This window comes from Centruroides sculpturatus, unplaced genomic scaffold, assembly GCF_000671375.1.
Source record: "Centruroides sculpturatus isolate CEXI.00-Female unplaced genomic scaffold, Cexi_2.0 scaffold131, whole genome shotgun sequence".
In the NCBI taxonomy this organism is placed as follows: Eukaryota; Metazoa; Arthropoda; class Arachnida; order Scorpiones; family Buthidae; genus Centruroides; species Centruroides sculpturatus.
Genome location: NW_019384439.1, coordinates 746026 through 767047, shown reverse-complemented (window position 1 = coordinate 767047; position 21022 = coordinate 746026). Strand labels below are relative to the sequence as shown.

Sequence of the window (21022 nt, the reverse complement as noted above, 5' to 3'; positions counted from 1 at the left end):
GCACAACTAGAAGACTCTACAGTCAAATGGAGTGAGGCTAATATCATTAGAGCACTATGTTCCCCCATACTGACAACCAATGAGGAAAAAATTGAAATTTATAAAAGCATATTAATTGATTGTTGCATTAATGCCAGAGATGCAGAAGGGTTACCTTTGTCATGGAAATTCAACATAAAAAATTGCAATATAGAAACTCATTTATTGTATATAGAAAGGTGGATTCAAACAATATCTTTTATTTATTTACTTTTATTTGTTACTTATTTATATTTTATTTATTTTGTTTTATTTTTTAAATTATGTGTTCAAGCATTCCATCATGAAATGTTCCATTTAAAAGACGTTCAGATGCGATATTACACCTGATGATGACTTATAGAATTTAGGTTGAAAATGTATGTGATGATATTAATATAAATAAATATTTCTTAGCAAGCATAAGATGGTTACAAAAATTTTTTAATTATTTCTCACTACTGAGTCTGATTTTGATTATATACAACATATCAATATATTTTAAATAAAAGAATTTTATTAAATTTTTTGAAGATTATATACATTTTGTTTTAAAAATATTTTTATCACAAAATTTCAAAAAATTCAATTAATATAATAAAATAAAAATTTAATTATTTGCACAAAATATGTACAGATGTAAATCTACTACTACAATATTTATTTTGTGACTTTGCCTGTGCAGAAATGTGCGTAATTTCATATGAGTTGTGTGTGCTAGTGACCTTCTCCTCTAGACTTGTAATTGGTGATGGGTTCATTCAAATAAAAAAAAATTGATTATTCAAAATATCTGTAATGATTTTAAAATTATTTGAATGAATCATTTGTCCCTTTTGGACAAATGATTCATTCAAGTAATTTTAAATTTAAAATAAAGAGGAAATTGACAAAACAGTTACAAAACTTTGTCTACAATTAAAGTTTCTTGCCAAAAATATATTTTTGATCCTAAACGAGATAATTTTGTTCATTTTAATTAAAGAAGATAAATTTAATTCCAGTTGTGAAACATTGCACTACACAGTTGGGCAGTTTCCTATCACATCAAATCAATGTAATCAAATAATGATCAAATCAATGAGTAATTTAGATTGTGTCTTGATTTTTTCCTGTGGTAGACAATTGAAAAGCTTTGGTTTTAGGAACATTTTTATTTAATTTTATAAATTAAAGTGATTATTTAAATACAATTAAAAATAATGTATTTAAATTTATGAATTACTGTAATAATGAAATTTTAAAAATAGTTTGTAGACACTGTAGTCAAAAATGTTCATATTTTTATATTTCAATGTGGAAAATGCAAAATGATTACATCATCATTTTAGTATTAAATATCTGGGAAATTGCAAGAATTTAGTTGAAAGATGGAATTAAAAAATTCATTCAAAATGAATCCATCACTAATGGTAACTCTCAATGCTTATTTAAAAGTTAAACAATTATTATTTTTCTAAAAGTTACTAATTATATATATTATTAAATTACCATTATTGGAACTTATATAAAAATAAATCTATTACTCTAAGTTATGTGATGCAATATATACAACTTCAATAAACTCACTTTACTAATTAATACATTATAAAATCTAATTTTCAGTTATCAGAGTTTACAGAGTTTTATGACTTCTGATATATTAAATATAATAAACATCTTTAAATGAAAATATATATCTCAACATTTGTTTTTTTATTTCCCTGATATTATTATTTATTAATCAAAGAGATTTAATTTTATTTTATAACGTGTGTTTTTTTTAATAATACCAACAATTTTCAGAAAAATAAAATTATTGTCATCACATATGTGTGAAACATACAATGAAATCTTGATTCATTGTTTTCGTCAGGAGATCCAAGAGAACTACGGACATATAAAAACAATAGATGTAGGGACCTATATAAAATAAACAAACAAATAAAATAGTTGCATTTGCAAATTGTGATTGACTAAATGCACACAACTAAACATACACAAATGATATTAACAAGTCTAATCCACATTACTTTTTTAAAAAAGCCAATCTTCATTTGTTTAGTAGCACTTTCCTTTTCAAACAGAATCGAACAATAAACTTCCAATATTCATAATGTTTGCTTGATCCCTTTCAATGATAATGTGAAAATACAAAAATGTTCTTATGAGATTGAATGCACTTCAGTAAAACTCCGCACTGGCTCAGGCTCAGCTTCATCATCACCAACTTTCATTCCCTTTCCACTCATTGTCTGATGGGCAAGATGTGTGCATAGTCACACAGCTAACTGTACACACTCTAGACTACTACTTGCTTTACCACATTCCAAAAACATGTCTGCTGTTACTTTTATCAATATGTATTAAGCAACACCAAAAACAAACATTTTTATGAAAAAGCAACACCAAATACATAAATATTGTTGTATTTATGTATTTGGTGTTGCTTTTACTTAAAAATGGTTTGTTCAGAATTAATGTTCTTCAGAACTAAAAATACTGACCAATAGAGCATAAATCAAGAAACAATTAATATGAATTTAATTTCCATAGTTTAAATAGAATTTGCTCAGGTCTAGAATTTGAACAATATTTCTGGGAAAGGAGTACATCTGGAAATGATAGATCAAGGTTCATTGTGTGTATCAAAATTGACAAATCTTTTAACAAATATTAGAATGATATTTTTAATGGTTGTTCTGAGCTTTTATAAAAAAATAATTTTAATCATTTATATATGTTACAGTTAAAACCCGATTTTAGTTAAAACCCGTTTTAACTAGTTAAAACTAGTTTTAACTAAAATCAAAACATGTACGGCAGTAAATTCTAGTTATAAGCAGTAAATTCTAGTTTTAACAAAGGCATCCAGTTAAAACTAGTTTTAACTAGTTAAAACGGGTTTTAACTAAAATCGGGTTTTAACTGTAACATATATAAGGTTGAGAATTACACTAAAATAATTTAACAACATAAAATTGAAAAATAAATAAAAATACAATTATGTGTAATGCAAGAAAGGCACAATGGCATATGAATAAGACATATGTATGTACAGTACAGATAAATGATAATGAATGAATATTGACAATATAAGCTTGCTTATATATATTTTTGAAAATGCTTTGATTCCTTTCTTATGTACATCATTTAGTAATAAATAAATCATTCCATGGAGAATTTTGTCATTAAATAATTCTTTGTAGTTTTTTAAAATTCATAACAGAGTTGAAAATGGTATTGGAATGGAAGAAAACACAGGATATCCAAGTGGTGGATTGGCTGCCTGGACTGTGAGGTTGCGCAATGTTACTGGTTCTGCTTGAATACTATATCTTTCATCATCGTCATTAGTTAAATATAATAATTCAATGCATAAACTACTCCAAATGCTTTGAACAAGAGCAGAATTTAAACTACCAATAAAAATGGGTTGATCTTCCAAAGAAAGCAGATGACTAGTGTAAAGATCCTATATTGTGTTATAAATTTTTATATAAATAATTTAATTTTTAAATAATAATTACGGAAATAAATAAGAATTACCTGAACAAGATCATAACTAATAGAAAATAAATAAGGACAATTTCTAAGAACTGCATCTTTCCAAGCCTGATCTCCATCAATTCCAATGTGCCAATAATCGTCATACTCTTGCAGATATTCATAAAATTCTTCATCACTAGTTATGGGTCCTATCAATGTTTGGTCTAAAGACAACTTTACTGAATACCTAACAGAAAAATAAATATCTTAATATTTTATTCTGATAAACCAAATAACTTATAATTAAAATATAATATACCTATAAGAAGTTAATACAATTATATATAAATCTTGACAGTTCTCTAACCATTCTTGTAAAGGTGATGTTGGTAATGTTCCAAGAAACAGTTTACAGACATCATCAGGTCCATGTACAGAGAAAATATCATAATGTAATGCATGGTAACAGTAAGTGATTATTTTTTCATATATTTTTGGAATATTAACATCATCTAATAGTTCATTAACATTGAGCTCTTTTATACTTTCAGCTAATATCTTTACTGTTTTATGAAACCAATCAATAGAAAAATTTACTTCTTTTTCATGATAAAGATATACATTTGAAGGATATTTCATCCAATCTTTTGGAGGAATCAAGGGAGAAGAAGAGTAATACATAACATCATTCCATTTCTTTTTTTCATCAACATTAACATCTTTTGTTGAACTAAGATTAATTTCCTGAAGACATCCAGGAATTGTTATTTGCTGGTGTTTTGGCATGTCTTGATTTGAATTTTTCATTTGAACATTTTCTATTTTTGCATATGTAACAGGATTACTTTCTATAGGATCATCATCATCAGGCCATGATGAAACTGGGGAAGGGGAACGCACAATTTCTGCCCATTTTTCATTGTTTCTGTGTATATTTTCAATAGGTTGAATTTGAAATTCTGAAAAACTTTTAAAACTTTCCCTTGATAAAGGTCTATTAACTCCATTTGGATTTATATTACATTCAGATGAATATGGTTGTTGAATTTTTCTCTTGATACCTGAAACTGGTTTATCAATTTTAGACTGAGATTTATATTTTTTTGAAATGATGTGTTTTACTAACATCCAAGTAAGTATCTTTGGAAATTCTTCTTTTATTAAATTTAAAGTATCTTTACTATGTATAATTCCAGTTAATACATTCCTGGCATCAGAATACGTCTTTGCTATTACTACATCACATGGTACCAAAGTATTGAATATATGTGGGTTTTGAAGTTTTCCATCATCATCATCTCTTTTAAAAGACTGTTCAAATATTTCATCAATCTGTGATGCTTCCAGAGTATGGCAAGAAGTTTCTTGTAATTCCAATCCTTTTATACTAGTTTTACAGTAATTAAATCCTCTTTCTAGTATATGAATCCATAGAAGTCTATCTTGAAATCGTGCCAAGAAAAAATCTCCATTACTAACAAAACCTGTAATAACATTTTTAAACTTTCAATTAATTTATGTTTTAATTTAAATTCTTATTAAAAGTAATAATAATTTATTATTTTTATTAAAGAAAATAAAATATAATTTAAAAACTTTATAAATTATTACAATATTCATAGTACAAAATACTTATAGCATTCTGAACTGCTTGATATTACAAAAGGAGGACACAAAGACAATGTGGAGACCTTATCCAATGCATGGTGACTGTTATAGTATTGAACTCTCATATCCAGTGGTGGATCCTGATAAGCATTGTGAAACTGGATTATCCCCAAAGAAAAATAAAGTCATAAAAATAATGTCTCTATTTTTATTTCATAGTAATTATATAAATTATTATGCACAATTAAAATGAATATTTATTAACTGAAACCAGCACCAATCAAAACAGTATACAAAATAAAAGTGACTATTAGGCCAAACATCATCCTGTGATAGTATTGTTAAACAGTGCAATGACATCGCCCACTCAGAGAACAGTCAATCTCATTTACTTCTCATGATTCAATGAAATGTGTAAAGTACTATATTATTTTTCCGACTTTCCAACGATTATCGACACTACTGTGTGCCGGAAATAGCCGTTCCCTAACGGGTACTTTACGCGGATTCGCGTTAGTGTGCCAGGCCTGGACTTTAAGCGTGCACCGAATTAAATAACGACAAAGTTTGTCAATAACAAAATCAAATATTTAATTAAACTTCTATTAATAAATTCTATACAGTATTTAGTAAAAATCAAACAATAATTTATTCAATGAAACTCAACAAGAATCAATCCGACAAACTCAAATCAATCTATTTCTAACTTAATTCTATTCCCCTTTGGAATTCGACAAAATCAAAGAATTAACTTATAAACAATAATTCTTATAAATTAAAGATCCTAATCGTCACCTCAATATACTAGGAACCTATTTCCTCAAACTCTCAAGACTTTCTATAATCGTCGATCCACAAATCGAATAACTTCAAAATCCTATCGGACACCTCTCTCGTTCACTGCTACGAAGCTCACCAAAGCTCGTTGCTATCAGGAATTCACCTCGTTCGTTTTCACTTGAGTTAGAGGCTTTATAGTGTGAGGTGACGTCACAATTCTGAATGAGCTCACTCTCCTCATTTACATACTTATCTGTAACATTAAATTTTTCTTGTTTATCTGGCAGATTATTTTCCGACAATACTTCGCTAACCTTTTACATTATTCTTTTTAACAATTATCGGGATGCTTTATTCTTTTAAGGTTTAGCGATTCCTAACTGGGTTGTGGGGTCTTCCCCCCCTTTTTCTCGGTGCGGACTTACTTTTTTCCGCTTGGGAAGCGCAAGTGTGCGCGAGTTTTTCTACGGCGCTTTTCTTTCGTCGGTGAGTTGGTTTTTCTTCTATTTTTAAGTTACTAAGGTGAATGGTGAGGAAACCTTCGTCTTAACTAAACATAAGCCCCAAACAAAATATAATGAAAGCAAAATAAAAATAAAGCTCAGACTTGGTTCCTTACAAATGCTTGAGATGGAACAGCACTGTTTAATAGTGCTGTTACAATGTGGCTGCACGGCAGGAATTAGTGACTGGTTCAGACAAAGGTGCAGAGTACTCCTTGATCTGTAAATGTTAATATGAAAAAGACAAAACTTTCTAATCTTGAATTAATTTAGTTTAATTAAATTTAAAAATATATACAGTAGAGTCTCCATAATCTGACATATATTGGACCAGTGGGTTTCAGATTACATCAGATTGTTAGATTACTGGATTTTGTATGTACCAGAACAGTACATACTGTATAGTAAAAAAAAAAAAGCACACTTTGGTTTACAGGTTAGTTTATCATATTAATCACGATTGTGACTGTTTTGCTGACTGTACTTGCAACAAACAACTAGCAACTTACAGTATACACATACATCAGTCTCTCTCTGTCTCATACATCAACAAGTGATTATATGAAAATTTCATGTGTGCAACCCTGTGGAGTGTCAGATTATTGGATGTATCAGACTGGCAAGTGATGGACTATAGAGACTCTAGTGTATTTTGTGTTTACAATGTATACTTTGTTATGTAAAACAGAAGTTGTTACTCAATGTCCAACATTAGACAGCAACGAGCTGCCTTTGTTCATATTTCATAATTGTTTAATAACTGTTTTTATAAATGTAACAGAAAATCTAGAACAGTAGTACTGTCCCCCCTGGGGCAGTGAGTAAATCTAGGGGGTGAAAAGAAGAAAGGGGCAGCATGGGGTGCTGGAAACAGGGTCTTGACTGGTAAGTGACCATAGGCAAGGATCTGGGTCACTGACAACCTTTCCCTTTCAGCCATTAAAATGGATAGGAATAAACATTGTATTTAATGGTTTCCATATGTAGAGAACAATGTATGGTAAGGACATAAAGTGTGAGGTTCATAGAAAAGCTTTTCTAAGACTTTCCAAGCCTTTCTCACAGAAAGGAAAACAGGTTGGAGTGTTGGAGTATGTTTGGGGGCATTGGGATTTTGTTTATAGAATGAAGGGGGTGGTGGCTTGAAAAAGTTTGAAAATCACTGATCTAGATTCCTAAAATTTGTTTTTGCATTGGATTGGAACATGGAAATTTTATGTTTATTCTGATGTAAATTACCAGATAATAAAGTTTATTTCTTTAGTTTTAAATTATAATTAAGTTGAAATATAATAACAAAAGCTGAAAAAAGAATCAATAAATATATGAAATTGCTCAAGAAATGAACTGGTTGTGAGAAATTGGATAAAGTACTTTGTAATGTGTTTATAATCTTCTCATCCACATGTCACCACATACACTCAATGTTGTTGAGCCAGAGTTGCCAGTGTTAGATGTTTTTGGACAGAGTCAAAATTGGTAAAATTCTTTTGACTCCAGTGACTCTGACCTTGAAGTTTACTATCAATAAAATGTGAAGTAAGAAAAATACTTTTCAATTAATTAGTATTTAAAGAAATTTCTTAGAAAATGGACATTTCGATAAATTTAGATTTCAAAATGATATTAACCCATAAAGGCCATTTAATAGCAAAATATTATGCATATCTCAAGTGACATGCTGTACACTTTCAGAAAATGTTTTTATTAATTTAAGGCCCACCAGTGGCCAAGTGAATAAAATCACTGAACACTTACTTGTAGTTTTAGTCATGGGATCGTGCCTGGAAAGTAGATGCTTACGGTATTGCTTTGAAGTGCCAAGCTTATCTTTACCAAAGAGAAGCTCCCAATAAAAAAGTCTGAACTTTCATTTTGAGTGCCAAAATTTTTATTCAAAAGTTTTTACATCTCAGATGTTTTACTTCAGACGTCAATTGTTGTTTTGACAAATTTATTTTTTCACTGCCCTTCTATTAGTTTTGAGTTATTTATGACTATTATGGCTTCGATAACATAATTTAGTCTTAAAATACTCAATAAAAAAAAAAAAAGCAGTGACCCAAAAAAACCAAGATCAGAACCACTATTAGTTTGTTGCTGTTAGATTCTAACTGCAACAAACTAAAAGAGGAAGAGAAAACTGCAATATATAATAGGATTGCTTCAGCTTATTATTTACTGGTTTAAGTCGTCAGAGTTGATTGTACCCGTCAGTTTAAGATGATTGATTTTTTTTCCAAATTTCATATTTTAAAATTTTACTGTATACTTCAGTTTTGTCAACCATCAGTAGGAAATTATTGTATTTACTCGCATATAAGACAAGGTGTGACTCTAAAGATCAAAATAAAGAAAATCAGATTTATTAATATAACTCTAATTTTATTTTGTTTAATCACAAATAAAATATCAAATGAACTTAATGAACACATTGTCTTGCAAAAATTACTGGCATTTTAAACTTTAAGGAAAAATCTTGTAAAATTGACAACATAATTTGTTCATGTAAAGCTGGACAATTGGGAACCTTTTTTGCCAATTGTTAACAGTCAAATCCACTCTCTGTCGATTACATTTATGAGTTTCTCTGATTTTTGATTTCTGAAAAATCATCTATTTTCACATGGAAATGGATTAAAACTTATATCAGGCTCACTCCCATGTGATTTTGGAATTTAAATTTGGAATTCAATTCAAAAGCTTTGCTTTTCCTATTGATATTAATCTTTACTCCTGTCAATACACAAGAATGATTCAAATGACTTAGATAAAATACTTATGTTTTTAAACACAAGAAGGTGAGCATCTGGTAAAAAATGCAAATACAGTAGAGCCCTGCTAGTCTAAATACTGCTAATCTGAACATGTTTCGGTCAGCGGAGAGGAAATTTTCTCTAACAAAAGGTCCACTGAAGGGTGTTCCCCTTTCTCTTTCCTGAGTGAACCATGTAAAGAAGGCTTCATCAAGCTTGTCAGACGTTGGAGGCCTTGCTGCTTGTTGATTTTCAACTGATTTTTCTGAAGTAGAGGAACAAAACTGTTCGATCTTTGCGCAGTTATTTTTCAGTTGGTTATTGTGGCCTTGCTACTCCAAACTCTACTGCCAATTTCGTTGTACTTTTACCCTTGTCCTGCCTTTTCAAAATGTCCAGCTTATCTTTCAACATACACATTGTGTTTTTCCATTTTGTGGCCATTGTAGCAGCAGACTAAACTAAACTAAAATAATGTAGAACAAAAAGCACATTCAACATCCACAATTAAGCATGATAACTAACATACTAACATCAGTCAACTGATTGGAATCCTGGACTGTGTATTAAAAACAACATTTTTAACATTTAAAATAATTTTAAGGTAAACAATGAAGGGTCGGGCACTGTATTGTTTATTAAAATAAAAATATTTGTTATTAATCAAAAATTTGTTCTAGTGGATGGTGATTGTTCAGTCAAGTACTGAGGTACCTCTGTATTTGATAACGTGATTTTGATTTATGCAGTAGCATTGAGGGATTAATTAACATTAACAGTATTAATCAAGGGATACTTGTATTTTATAAAAATACAATAATTGGAGGGTTTTGACTTAATTGAAATTCCGTGAAAACTGAAAGAAACCTGAATTGTAGTTTTATTTTAAAATTCTTTTTAATTGATGGTGTTGGATCTACATAAACCAGACCGGTTTTACTGCTTGCTTCTGCATTATTTCAATTATTCAGCTAATCTGAAAATCTGCTAATCTGAACAGGGCTCAGTCCCAATTAATCTGGACTAGCAGGACTCTACTGTACATGGTTCACAAAATTATTTGCAAAAACACAAAGAATCCTTTGCTCACGCATATAGGATGACCTAGGTTTTTGAAGCAGTGAAAAATGAATAAAAACCTCATCTTATATGCAAGTAAATACGGTAACTATTCCTGTTGCAGCCAGAGTGGGAAAAACACTATTTTATGGACCAATTTATTACATCATTCATCAAATTATTATTTTTTGCATTTTATTGTATTTAAGTTTATTTCTTGAAAATAAATAAATTTAAATCAATATTTCATAATTAACTAATGAAATTGGAATTGTTTTGGCCATTAAGATGTAGTGTGTTTCTTTATGTACTCAAAAGTTTTTCCATGGTAAATTTATTATATCTATTTTTTGATTCTCACCATCAATTATAGTATGACCTTTTACAGGGTAATTTTACATAAAAATATTTGGATACTCAGTAGTATCTCTCTTATAAAAGGAATCATAGTGTGACATTTTAAAAAAGGGTAAGGTTGGAATCTGAGTTGAAGTTGCACATTGCAAATTTGCCAGAGTTGGAGTTGGATTTTTTTTTTACCAACTCCATCACACTACATAAAAATCTTTAGAAACATTAGACCTTTATAGCATTATATACTGTACATTACACTATAGAAAGCAATAATATTAAATACTTGCCACTTAATCTGCAACTTTTAAATATAAATACATTATATTTTGTACTCTTAATATAATGTATATGTAACAGTTGTTTCAGTACATGTTGAGTTTAATCTGGCTTAGTGCATGAAATCAGTATCAAATAAGTATTGTATTTACACCATAATAATAAACTATAAGAGAAATCAGTATATTGATATTATTTGAATATGCTACGGTGTCTGGAAATTTATGAATATTTTCAATAAACACTAATTATTAATTATATTTTTTTTTTTTTACCTAAGCTTCCTCTAGAAAATGCTACTTGTAACTTGTCTTTTAGAGATGATACCATTTGTTGATAATATACATTATCCACTGAATGACTTGGAGTTATTCCTACCTAAATGTGCCATAGAAATATATATATGACATTGCCATAAATAACAATTTTTTTAGAATTTATTAAATAAATATTAATGATAATTAAAATTTAATTTAGTGATTTTTATATAAGAATTACAAGAAGAAAAAATATAAAAAACTTTATATAAATTTATTGATGTTATATCATTCTTAAAAATGTTTATAAATGAAATATTTTAGTTTAATTTATAAAGATTTACAAGTATCCCTTGCTTAACATGGTTTGACTTAATGCAGGATTTGATTAACAAGCAAAATTAATTGCAGAAATCTCTTTTTAACAGCTGTCTTTACTTAACATAGATATGTTTTTCTCAGCAAATAAGGTGTGAATTTGCTATTTTTGTTTATTAAAATAAAAATATTTGTTATTAACCAAAAATTTGTTCTAGTGGATAATGATTGTTCAGTCAAGTACCGAGATACCTCTGTATTTGATTAATGTGATTTTGATTTATGTGGTAGCATTGAGGGATTAATTAACATTAACAGCATTAATCAAGGGATACTTGTATTTTATAAAAATACAATAATTGGAGGGTTTTGACTTAATTGAATTTTGTGAAAACTGAATTGTAGTTTTATTTTAAAATTCTTTTTAATTCTATAAAACAATGTTTGTCAATTTAAATAATCAAACAAATTTTTAATATTTTCCATTATAGTGTGTGTTCAAGAATTATTCACTCCATTAAGAAAATTGATAAAAATAAACCAGTAGAGATAAAAAGAAAAAGAAACTGATTGCTATAGCTTATGAACAACTCTAAAAAGTTTATTTTCACATTAGGTTCAGTACATTTGAACATGGGCACTGTTGGTAGTGTAATCGTCTTATCATCAGTATGTACTTGAATTCTCTCCATCTGTTTTGAATCATATTAACTGTAATGGCTGACAGGATCTGTGTAATCTGTGTCTTCAGTATATCTGGTTATATCTAAATTAATTAACAGTTATGGAAGTGGAGATTGGATGAAAGTCTGGAAAGTGTAATTGGCAACACATCTGCATGGTAAGAAGATGTTGTGGGTTCAAATCCCTCTCCAGGTAAATTCTTTTCTTCCAGAATATTCAAATTAAAATATTAATTTAATTCAATTGTAATTATTAAATTTATCATGAGGTGGCAGCTTAATCTCCTATCTCTAGCCAAATTGATTTTGTATCTAATTAGTTATTAGTCTTTACGTAGTCCAATAGATGATCTGGCAGATCATTTGGCAATATTTTTTCCCATCATTTTTAGATATTACATATATTGTATATTCAGTAAGGTATTTTGCAAATGTAACTGTTTGAAATTTTACATTAAACATATATTTTCAGCATTTTGCTTTTCAATATTTCACTTACTATAATATAATTTCTCTTAAAAATCAAAAAATATATTTTTATTTTTAAATAAAATTTTTCCCTCAAAATTATAACTTAGTTCAGAGGTATAAAAAGAACATGTTTAAGTAAGGATTAAGTTTTAGAAAACATTTTAAACATTTAAACATTTATGTTTAAAATGTTTAAAATATATTTTCAATTAATTACATTTNAAGACTATTGTATCGTTAAAAATTATTTCTTTATTTTGTACAAACAAAATAAATATATTGAAAAATATAAAAACAAAAAAATTATACTTTAGAAGCTAATCTAGTATCAAAAACGTTCGATTCAGCATGACACACTGTTCTCAGAAAAACACCACACAAAAGTGTCAGTACTGTCAGCTAAAAAGCACACATCAAGAAAAAAATATTGGAGTAGCCCAAGATATAGCCAAAGATTGCAGCGCCACAGCACTAGCGAAAATTTAAATTTGCCGACTGGAATTCTTTCGGATAACCGATTTTCGAATAAACGACGCTTTACTCTATTTTAAAATACAATTTAATTCGAAATACTAAAATATTTTAGTTTAATTTATAAAGATTTACAAGTATCCCTTGCTTAACATGGTTTGACTTAATGCAGGATTTGATTAACAAGCAAAATTAATTGCAGAAATCTCTTTTTAACAGCTGTCTTTACTTAACATAGATATGTTTTTCTCAGCAAATAAGGTGTGAATTTGCTATTTTTGTTTATTAAAATAAAAATATTTGTTATTAACCAAAAATTTGTTCTAGTGGATAATGATTGTTCAGTCAAGTACCGAGATACCTCTGTATTTGATTAATGTGATTTTGATTTATGTGGTAGCATTGAGGGATTAATTAACATTAACAGCATTAATCAAGGGATACTTGTATTTTATAAAAATACAATAATTGGAGGGTTTTGACTTAATTGAAATTCCGTGAAAACTGAAAGAAACCTGAATTGTAGTTTTATTTTAAAATTCTTTTTAATTCTATAAAACAATGTTTGTCAATTTAAATAATCAAACAAATTTTTAATATTTTCCATTATAGTGTGTGTTCAAGAATTATTCACTCCATTAAGAAAATTGATAAAAATAAACCAGTAGAGATAAAAAGAAAAAGAAACTGATTGCTATAGCTTATGAACAACTCTAAAAAGTTTATTTTCACATTAGGTTCAGTACATTTGAACATGGGCACTGTTGGTAGTGTAATCGTCTTATCATCAGTATGTACTTGAATTCTCTCCATCTGTTTTGAATCATATTAACTGTAATGGCTGACAGGATCTGTGTAATCTGTGTCTTCAGTATATCTGGTTATATCTAAATTAATTAACAGTTATGGAAGTGGAGATTGGATGAAAGTCTGGAAAGTGTAATTGGCAACACATCTGCATGGTAAGAAGATGTTGTGGGTTCAAATCCCTCTCCAGGTAAATTCTTTTCTTCCAGAATATTCAAATTAAAATATTAATTTAATTCAATTGTAATTATTAAATTTATCATGAGGTGGCAGCTTAATCTCCTATCTCTAGCCAAATTGATTTTGTATCTAATTAGTTATTAGTCTTTACGTAGTCCAATAGATGATCTGGCAGATCATTTGGCAATATTTTTTCCCATCATTTTTAGATATTACATATATTGTATATTCAGTAAGGTATTTTGCAAATGTAACTGTTTGAAATTTTACATTAAACATATATTTTCAGCATTTTGCTTTTCAATATTTCACTTACTATAATATAATTTCTCTTAAAAATCAAAAAATATATTTTTATTTTTAAATAAAATTTTTCCCTCAAAATTATAACTTAGTTCAGAGGTATAAAAAGAACATGTTTAAGTAAGGATTAAGTTTTAGAAAACATTTTAAACATTTAAACATTTATGTTTAAAATGTTTAAAATATATTTTCAATTAATTACATTTAAAAATTATATTTAAAAATGTATTTTTAAACTCCAATATTTACTTTTAAATGGATCAGATAAAAGAGATGTTACTGTATTATAATTAAAAGAATCCTTGACCAGATGTACTGTGTGTAATTTGTTATTTTAATTAATTAATTAATCAAACTAATTGAAATAAAATAAAAAATGAATTAATACCCCATGTCCATAACAGCTGTGAGAGTGAAAATTCTCCACTCCAAAATAAAATTCTGTAAGGAAAACATATCAATTTCCAGTAATGTAGTTTCCATCTATTGAAGATAAATGTTTTAACAGTAAAATATTTATCCAAAAAATATATTCTGTTAACAATGTTACCAAGGCAAAAGGATTTAAAATTAAATTGAAAATTAATAATGTGTAAGAAAGGATTATGATTATTTATTAAAATGTATATAGTAATAAAAATTATTAATGTGGTATAAAATGGGAAAGAAGTGTTTAAAACTATTCAATTTTTTCAATTGCCTTTTAATATTAAAGATAAGTAAACTTTCATATGCTTAAAGGGATCCAAATAATTTATGTAATTATTTAACATATTAGATATTCAAATTTATTGCATATAATTAAGTAATGGCACAAACCAATATTATTATACTTAAAATGTTATTTTGTTAACTTATAATTTTGCAATAACAGTGATGAATAAAGCATAGTAATTATTATTATTCTATTCAATAAGTATATAAAATAATTGTAAATTATTTAAAAATTATCAGAAAACTTAAAGATAATATTTATGACTGCTATAATTATTAATAGTAAAAATAATATACTTTATACTTCAAAAATATTTATTATATATTCTTAAAAATTTATAAAAAAATTTTATATTGTAAAATTATTATTAATAAACAAAAATATAAAAAACTGTCTATTGGTGTTACTGGTAAATACATTTAATTAACGAGTATGGACATTTTCAATACCATATAACTGTCTTCTTCAGATAATATGGTGGATGGAATGTTCTATTCATCATATTACCTGAAGATGATGGTTATACTGTCAAAAGTGCTCATAATCATTAATTAAATGTATTTACCAGTAACTCCAATAGACAGTTTTTATGAAAGATATTTAATACAGATATACTTTATTACGCATATGTAAAATATTATTACAATGNAAATATTCAAAAAAAAAGATATTTATTTAAAAAAGTCAAAATATAATTTTATTACCTAGTTTTATTAACTTCATGAGTTAAATCCCAACCCCATGTTACAAAATTTTGCGTGAGATATGTCACAATAGTTTCTGAGCAGAGTAGTTGAGTACAAAATACATTTGTTAGAACACTGGAATCATGGTGAAGATATATTATCAGAGGCTTTCTCTAGAAATGATAAAATAAAGAATTTCATTGAAATTCAAAGTTAAAATGATAATAAAAATAATAAAAACTTACTTTTCCTGGCCAAAATTTATTTGGTCTTGGGAATCCAGTCAAAAATATGGGCAGTGTAAATAATGATACCATTGGAGATGATAAAACTATTGATAATGTAATGAAAATCAAAATGACTGGTAGAAACACAATATCCAATACTGAAATAAAAATAATAAAAACAAAATTAGATGTATATCATACAGCTTAATGAATATATAAATTACAATCTTTAGACATCAGTATATTGAATAATATAAGCTATGGAAATTGCTTCTTGAAGGATTACGAATAGCTTTGTTTTATCCCTATACAGATATAGATGGATATAAATAATGTCTGAAGTTAAAAGTTCTAAAACATAATGGACATTGTCAGGAGCTATTGCTGTATTTTTAGTGTGATTTAGTTCTTTTTCTAGCTCCTGTATTGTAAATGTCTAATGTAGGAATCAATTAATATAAAACTAAATTACAATGATTGTTCTGCTTGAAGTTTTACATTTTGAAATAACTGTTGATAATTTGCTATATTTGAGCTAGAAGCAAATCTTTCTTCTAAGCAATCTGTAACTGATGATGTCTTATAATATTCAAATTTATTGTGAGTATTGATGTCTATTGATTGATTGGATTAACTTTTATGACACAGATACCTTTCTAAAAATTTCTTGAGAGTTTTGGTATTTAATTATGGAGATGATAAAACAAGCCCAGAAAGCCTGTTTGTATTATTTGAGCATATGGTTTAGCATGTTTGAATAGGATGTAATGTTCATTTGAGTGGCATTAAATGTGTTCCATATTCAATCTCAATTGCAGTAAACTATGGTGAAATTCAAGCTCCACAAAGATACAGTTTTAAAGTTAGTTTGTTGTACAATATGGAATTAAAAAATAATAATTCTGTACAGGTATTGTAAAATTATTATTAATAAACAAAAATATAAAAAACTGTCTATTGGTGTTACTGGTAAATACATTTAATTAACGAGTATGGACATTTTCAATACCATATAACTGTCTTCTTCAGATAATATGGTGGATGGAATGTTCTATTCATCATATTACCTGAAGATGATGGTTATACTGTCAAAAGTGCTCATAATCATTAATTAAATGTATTTACCAGTAACTCCAATAGACAGTTTTTATGAAAGATATTTAATACAGATATACTTTATTACGCATATGTAAAATATTATTACAATGAAAGTTATAACACATGGGTTAATTGACAAATTTTATATTTTTGTTTTATTTTAAAAAGTGATGTTGCTTGTTGTTTTTATATCATTAAAATTATTATTATTCTAAACATAAATATGTCATGCAGTAAAACTAAATTTATACAGAGTGATAATTGAAAAGCCACAAACATCAAAATATCAGTTTGTGTAAATTGTGTCAAGTTATTTTTTATTACGTCTCCTATCTCCTACCACATGATGATACTATACTGACTGCTGACTCTTAATAGAAACTGTAAATTTTCTGTGAAAGTTATAAAATCGCTGCTGTGTAGCTTTTTTATTGAGAAAGTGAAATGGTTTTTTCCAGGAACAACTGCTTTTCATTGTTGTGCATTATTTTCTCAGTCGCTCTTATGTGACTGGAAACAACTTATGACTGTTAGCAAACCATTTCACTAGACAAATACATAGTAGCGAATAAGTAAATACAAACTATTAGGAATTTATAAAATTCCTATTATTTCTAATAAATATTGTATGTTAAAAGTAAATCCTAACTATCAAAAATAAATTTTAAAATTTTTCTTTTATTTACTCAGGTATTATCATAAGATAATTTAAAAAAAAAAATTTTTTTATATGTAACTGCATATCAAAAGAGCTATTGTGAATTTGCAACACTTCAGAGCAATACATATATAACTGTGTGTTTAAAAAAACAGCAATTTTTTACATTTTCAATATTAATATTAGTATTACATTTAACTGTCAAATTTTTAAAATTATTTACTATCGATTAGAAAAGTTCATAGTGCCCTTTCTTGCATTTAATATCCAGAGACATATAATTGGAGCAGCAGAGAGGGGCATATCATATTCAAAATCTTTTCTAAAAGTTTCTAAAAATTTTATGTGATTATGTGATATTTTGAAATATACTCAAAATTTCAAAAATAAAAGAGTTTATTTTAATATTTGATTTAGTTTTGGAAAATAATTTGATTAGTTTATTTAACTGATAAAAATATAAAATACTAAATCATACATTATTTATGTTCAAATAACATTTAAAAATATGTATGTTTTTACATACAGTTAATAATAACAATTAATGGTTAAATTAATAAATTTAATTATATTTAAGGATAATAACAATAATTTAGAGCAATATGATAATAAAAATAATAAAAACTTACTTTTCCTGGCCAAAATTTATTTGGTCTTGGGAATCCAGTCAAAAATATGGGCAGTGTAAATAATGATACCATTGGAGATGATAAAACTATTGATAATGTAATGAAAATCAAAATGACTGGTAGAAACACAATATCCAATACTGAAATAAAAATAATAAAAACAAAATTAGATGTATATCATACAGCTTAATGAATATATAAATTACAATCTTTAGACATCAGTATATTGAATAATATAAGCTATGGAAATTGCTTCTTGAAGGATTACGAATAGCTTTGTTTTATCCCTANGCTCTCGGTTAATTAATAGTGTTTTTAGTGATGACGAAGAAAACATTGTTTAATTTATATTAATATGTATCACTTAAAAAATTTTAATGAAGATATTTATCTTAATTATGAAAATATACTAGCATGTTTTTTAATTTTTGGAACCTAACCCTCCTTTTCGTATTAGTTCTTTGTTTCGTATAACACGGATTCGCATAACACGGCAACTTTTTGGAATGTAACTACCGTGTTATACGGGGGTTACCTGTATTTGGAAACAGCTAAGGGATGTATTTCTTGTGTTTTTGCCAGTGATGAAAATCCATAGTAGCCCAATTTTACATTTTTTAGTGAAAGTTTAATTTAAGTGTTTAAAATTGATATTTTAACATTGTAACTGTTATATGTATTTTTTATTTTTAGGATTTTTTTTGTTTCAATTGTGACTAATAGTAATCATCTTACATGTTTTATAATTTAATTCAATTTTATAAAATAGAAATTTTTTTAATAATAATAGAATTATTTTTCAGTATTAATAATATCAATGCACCAAACAAAGATATAATCAGAATTACAAATAAGATTTCTTTTATTTGATTTAATTTAAAAATTTGAAGAATGATTATATACATTTCAAATCAATTTTATATGAGATATCCAAACTATGTACATTAAAATATTATAATTAAATTTATTAATATAACAAAACAATAATATAATATAGATTATCATACAGTTACAAATGCTCACCTAAAAGTAACCAACTGTGTTCCATTCTTTGTTTCTTGTTAGCAATAGAAGTAAATGATATAATTAAAATAACATATAATTTCTTCCACAGGTCTACTAATCTATCTCGAGCAATCCCAATAATAAGCAAATCAACAACAAAAGGAATCGAAAGATCTGACATTATATTTGTACATTCTTTAACTATATACATCAACGAGATATCCAGACAAAAATTTTCTGTATGCTGCCAAGTCTGAAATTAATTTCAATATGAAGCAATAATTAAAGCAATAATAGGATACATATATATTAACTCTACATGTGTAAAATATGTAACACAAAGAATTGAGTCAATTGAGACACAAATAAAGTTTTATCAATAATGTTTAAAATAAGTGATATGTTTATTCTTACTAAACGAAATGCTCGAACAGTAGATAATGATGTCAGCAAGCATTTTCCTTCAGATCTATCAAGCTGACCAAAAACTGACAGAATAAATATCATCAGAAAAGGTGTTACTATAAGAAAAAATTAATATAAATATTTAAATTTAATTTTTAAAATAAAAATTACAAAAATAAAACTTACAGATCTTAAGTGAAATTCTTAAATAGCGAAGAGATAGAAATTTTTTTTTCTTTTCTCGAAATAAGTCAACATTCTGAATGTTTGGTGGATAAAATTTATTTTTGATCATTCCTCCAAATATATATATCCTTTGTAACTGACCCAATAACCAAACAATAATGAGTGTTGCTATAGTTACAATACTACAAATTCTCCAAAGTTCAGACTGATGCTGGTTTATGTCAAGTTGATTACAACCCCATACTTCTAATCCAGTGACTAGAATCATAATTATATGAAAAACAAATGGTTTAAATTTGTATGATGATGAAGCTTTTTGATTATTTACATTTTTCTTGGAAAAATTTGAATAAAGTCTTTTCAAGTGCTGACCACAAATTGATTCTAAAAAAAAAATTTAATAACAAATTTAATTTATATCAAATAAGTAATACAATATCTTGTTTTCATTAATAATCTTAACTGTTAATAAAATTTTTACCTAAATCAAGACTAAGAATATAGCATGAACAAGAGGCAACAATAGATATAACAGTCCAATTTTGCAGAAAATAAATAACCAGCATCAAACCTATTGATATTCCAAGGCTAAATGTTAACCTAGAATAAAAAATAAAATAGTATAAATTATATTATAAAAATATTAAAGATTTAAAAAAATTGTTTTATTAAATTACACACCACCAATCTGAAGGAACTGTTGATCCACCTAATCCAACACAAAGTAATTGCTCTTCAGCCCATAACAATAAAGCATCTTGAGGAGGTAATGTTCCTAACAACCAAAGCAATGGCAATAATACAAAAATGATGTGCAGATATCCATCTATTTCTTTCCATGATTCATATTTCCTTTAAAAGTAAATTAATATTTAGAATTTTTATGTTTCATTTTAATTCTTTTTCATTATATTCTTGTAGTTTTTAATTATAATTTAAAAGACTAACTTTTGTTCATGCATAGAAATGAAAACTTACAGTAATATCCAAGTAAAAAGTTATACATTTATACATAAGTATAATCAAATTATTTGTCTAAGCCACAACTTACCCTAGTAGAAATGTCAACTGATATTGTTTAAAATATTATCAACTGATATC

General features: G+C 27.0%; 1 protein-coding gene across 4 annotated transcripts in view; it reads right to left on the bottom strand.

Moving 5' to 3' along the window:
• Window positions 1-2938: 2938 nt before the first annotated feature.
• Window positions 2939-21022, bottom strand: part of LOC111620108 (pecanex-like protein 4) — a 34980-nt gene continuing 16896 nt past the window's right edge. For 3 of the 4 annotated variants that reach the window (XM_023361962.1, XM_023361960.1, XM_023361961.1), the window contains exons 3-12: window positions 20603-20773; window positions 20403-20521; window positions 19922-20305; window positions 19745-19851; window positions 19349-19583; window positions 18326-18465; window positions 11098-11200; window positions 3806-4970; window positions 3547-3733; window positions 2939-3472 (exon numbers count right to left, since the gene is read on the bottom strand). In XM_023361962.1, coding sequence (XP_023217730.1) covers window positions 3218-3472; window positions 3547-3733; window positions 3806-4970; window positions 11098-11200; window positions 18326-18465; window positions 19349-19583; window positions 19745-19851; window positions 19922-20305; window positions 20403-20521; window positions 20603-20773 — 2866 coding nt within the window. In that variant the 3' untranslated portion in view covers window positions 2939-3217. The remainder of the gene's footprint in view (window positions 3473-3546; window positions 3734-3805; window positions 4971-11097; window positions 11201-18325; window positions 18466-19348; window positions 19584-19744; window positions 19852-19921; window positions 20306-20402; window positions 20522-20602; window positions 20774-21022) is intronic. The other variant, XM_023361963.1, reaches the window with a different exon arrangement.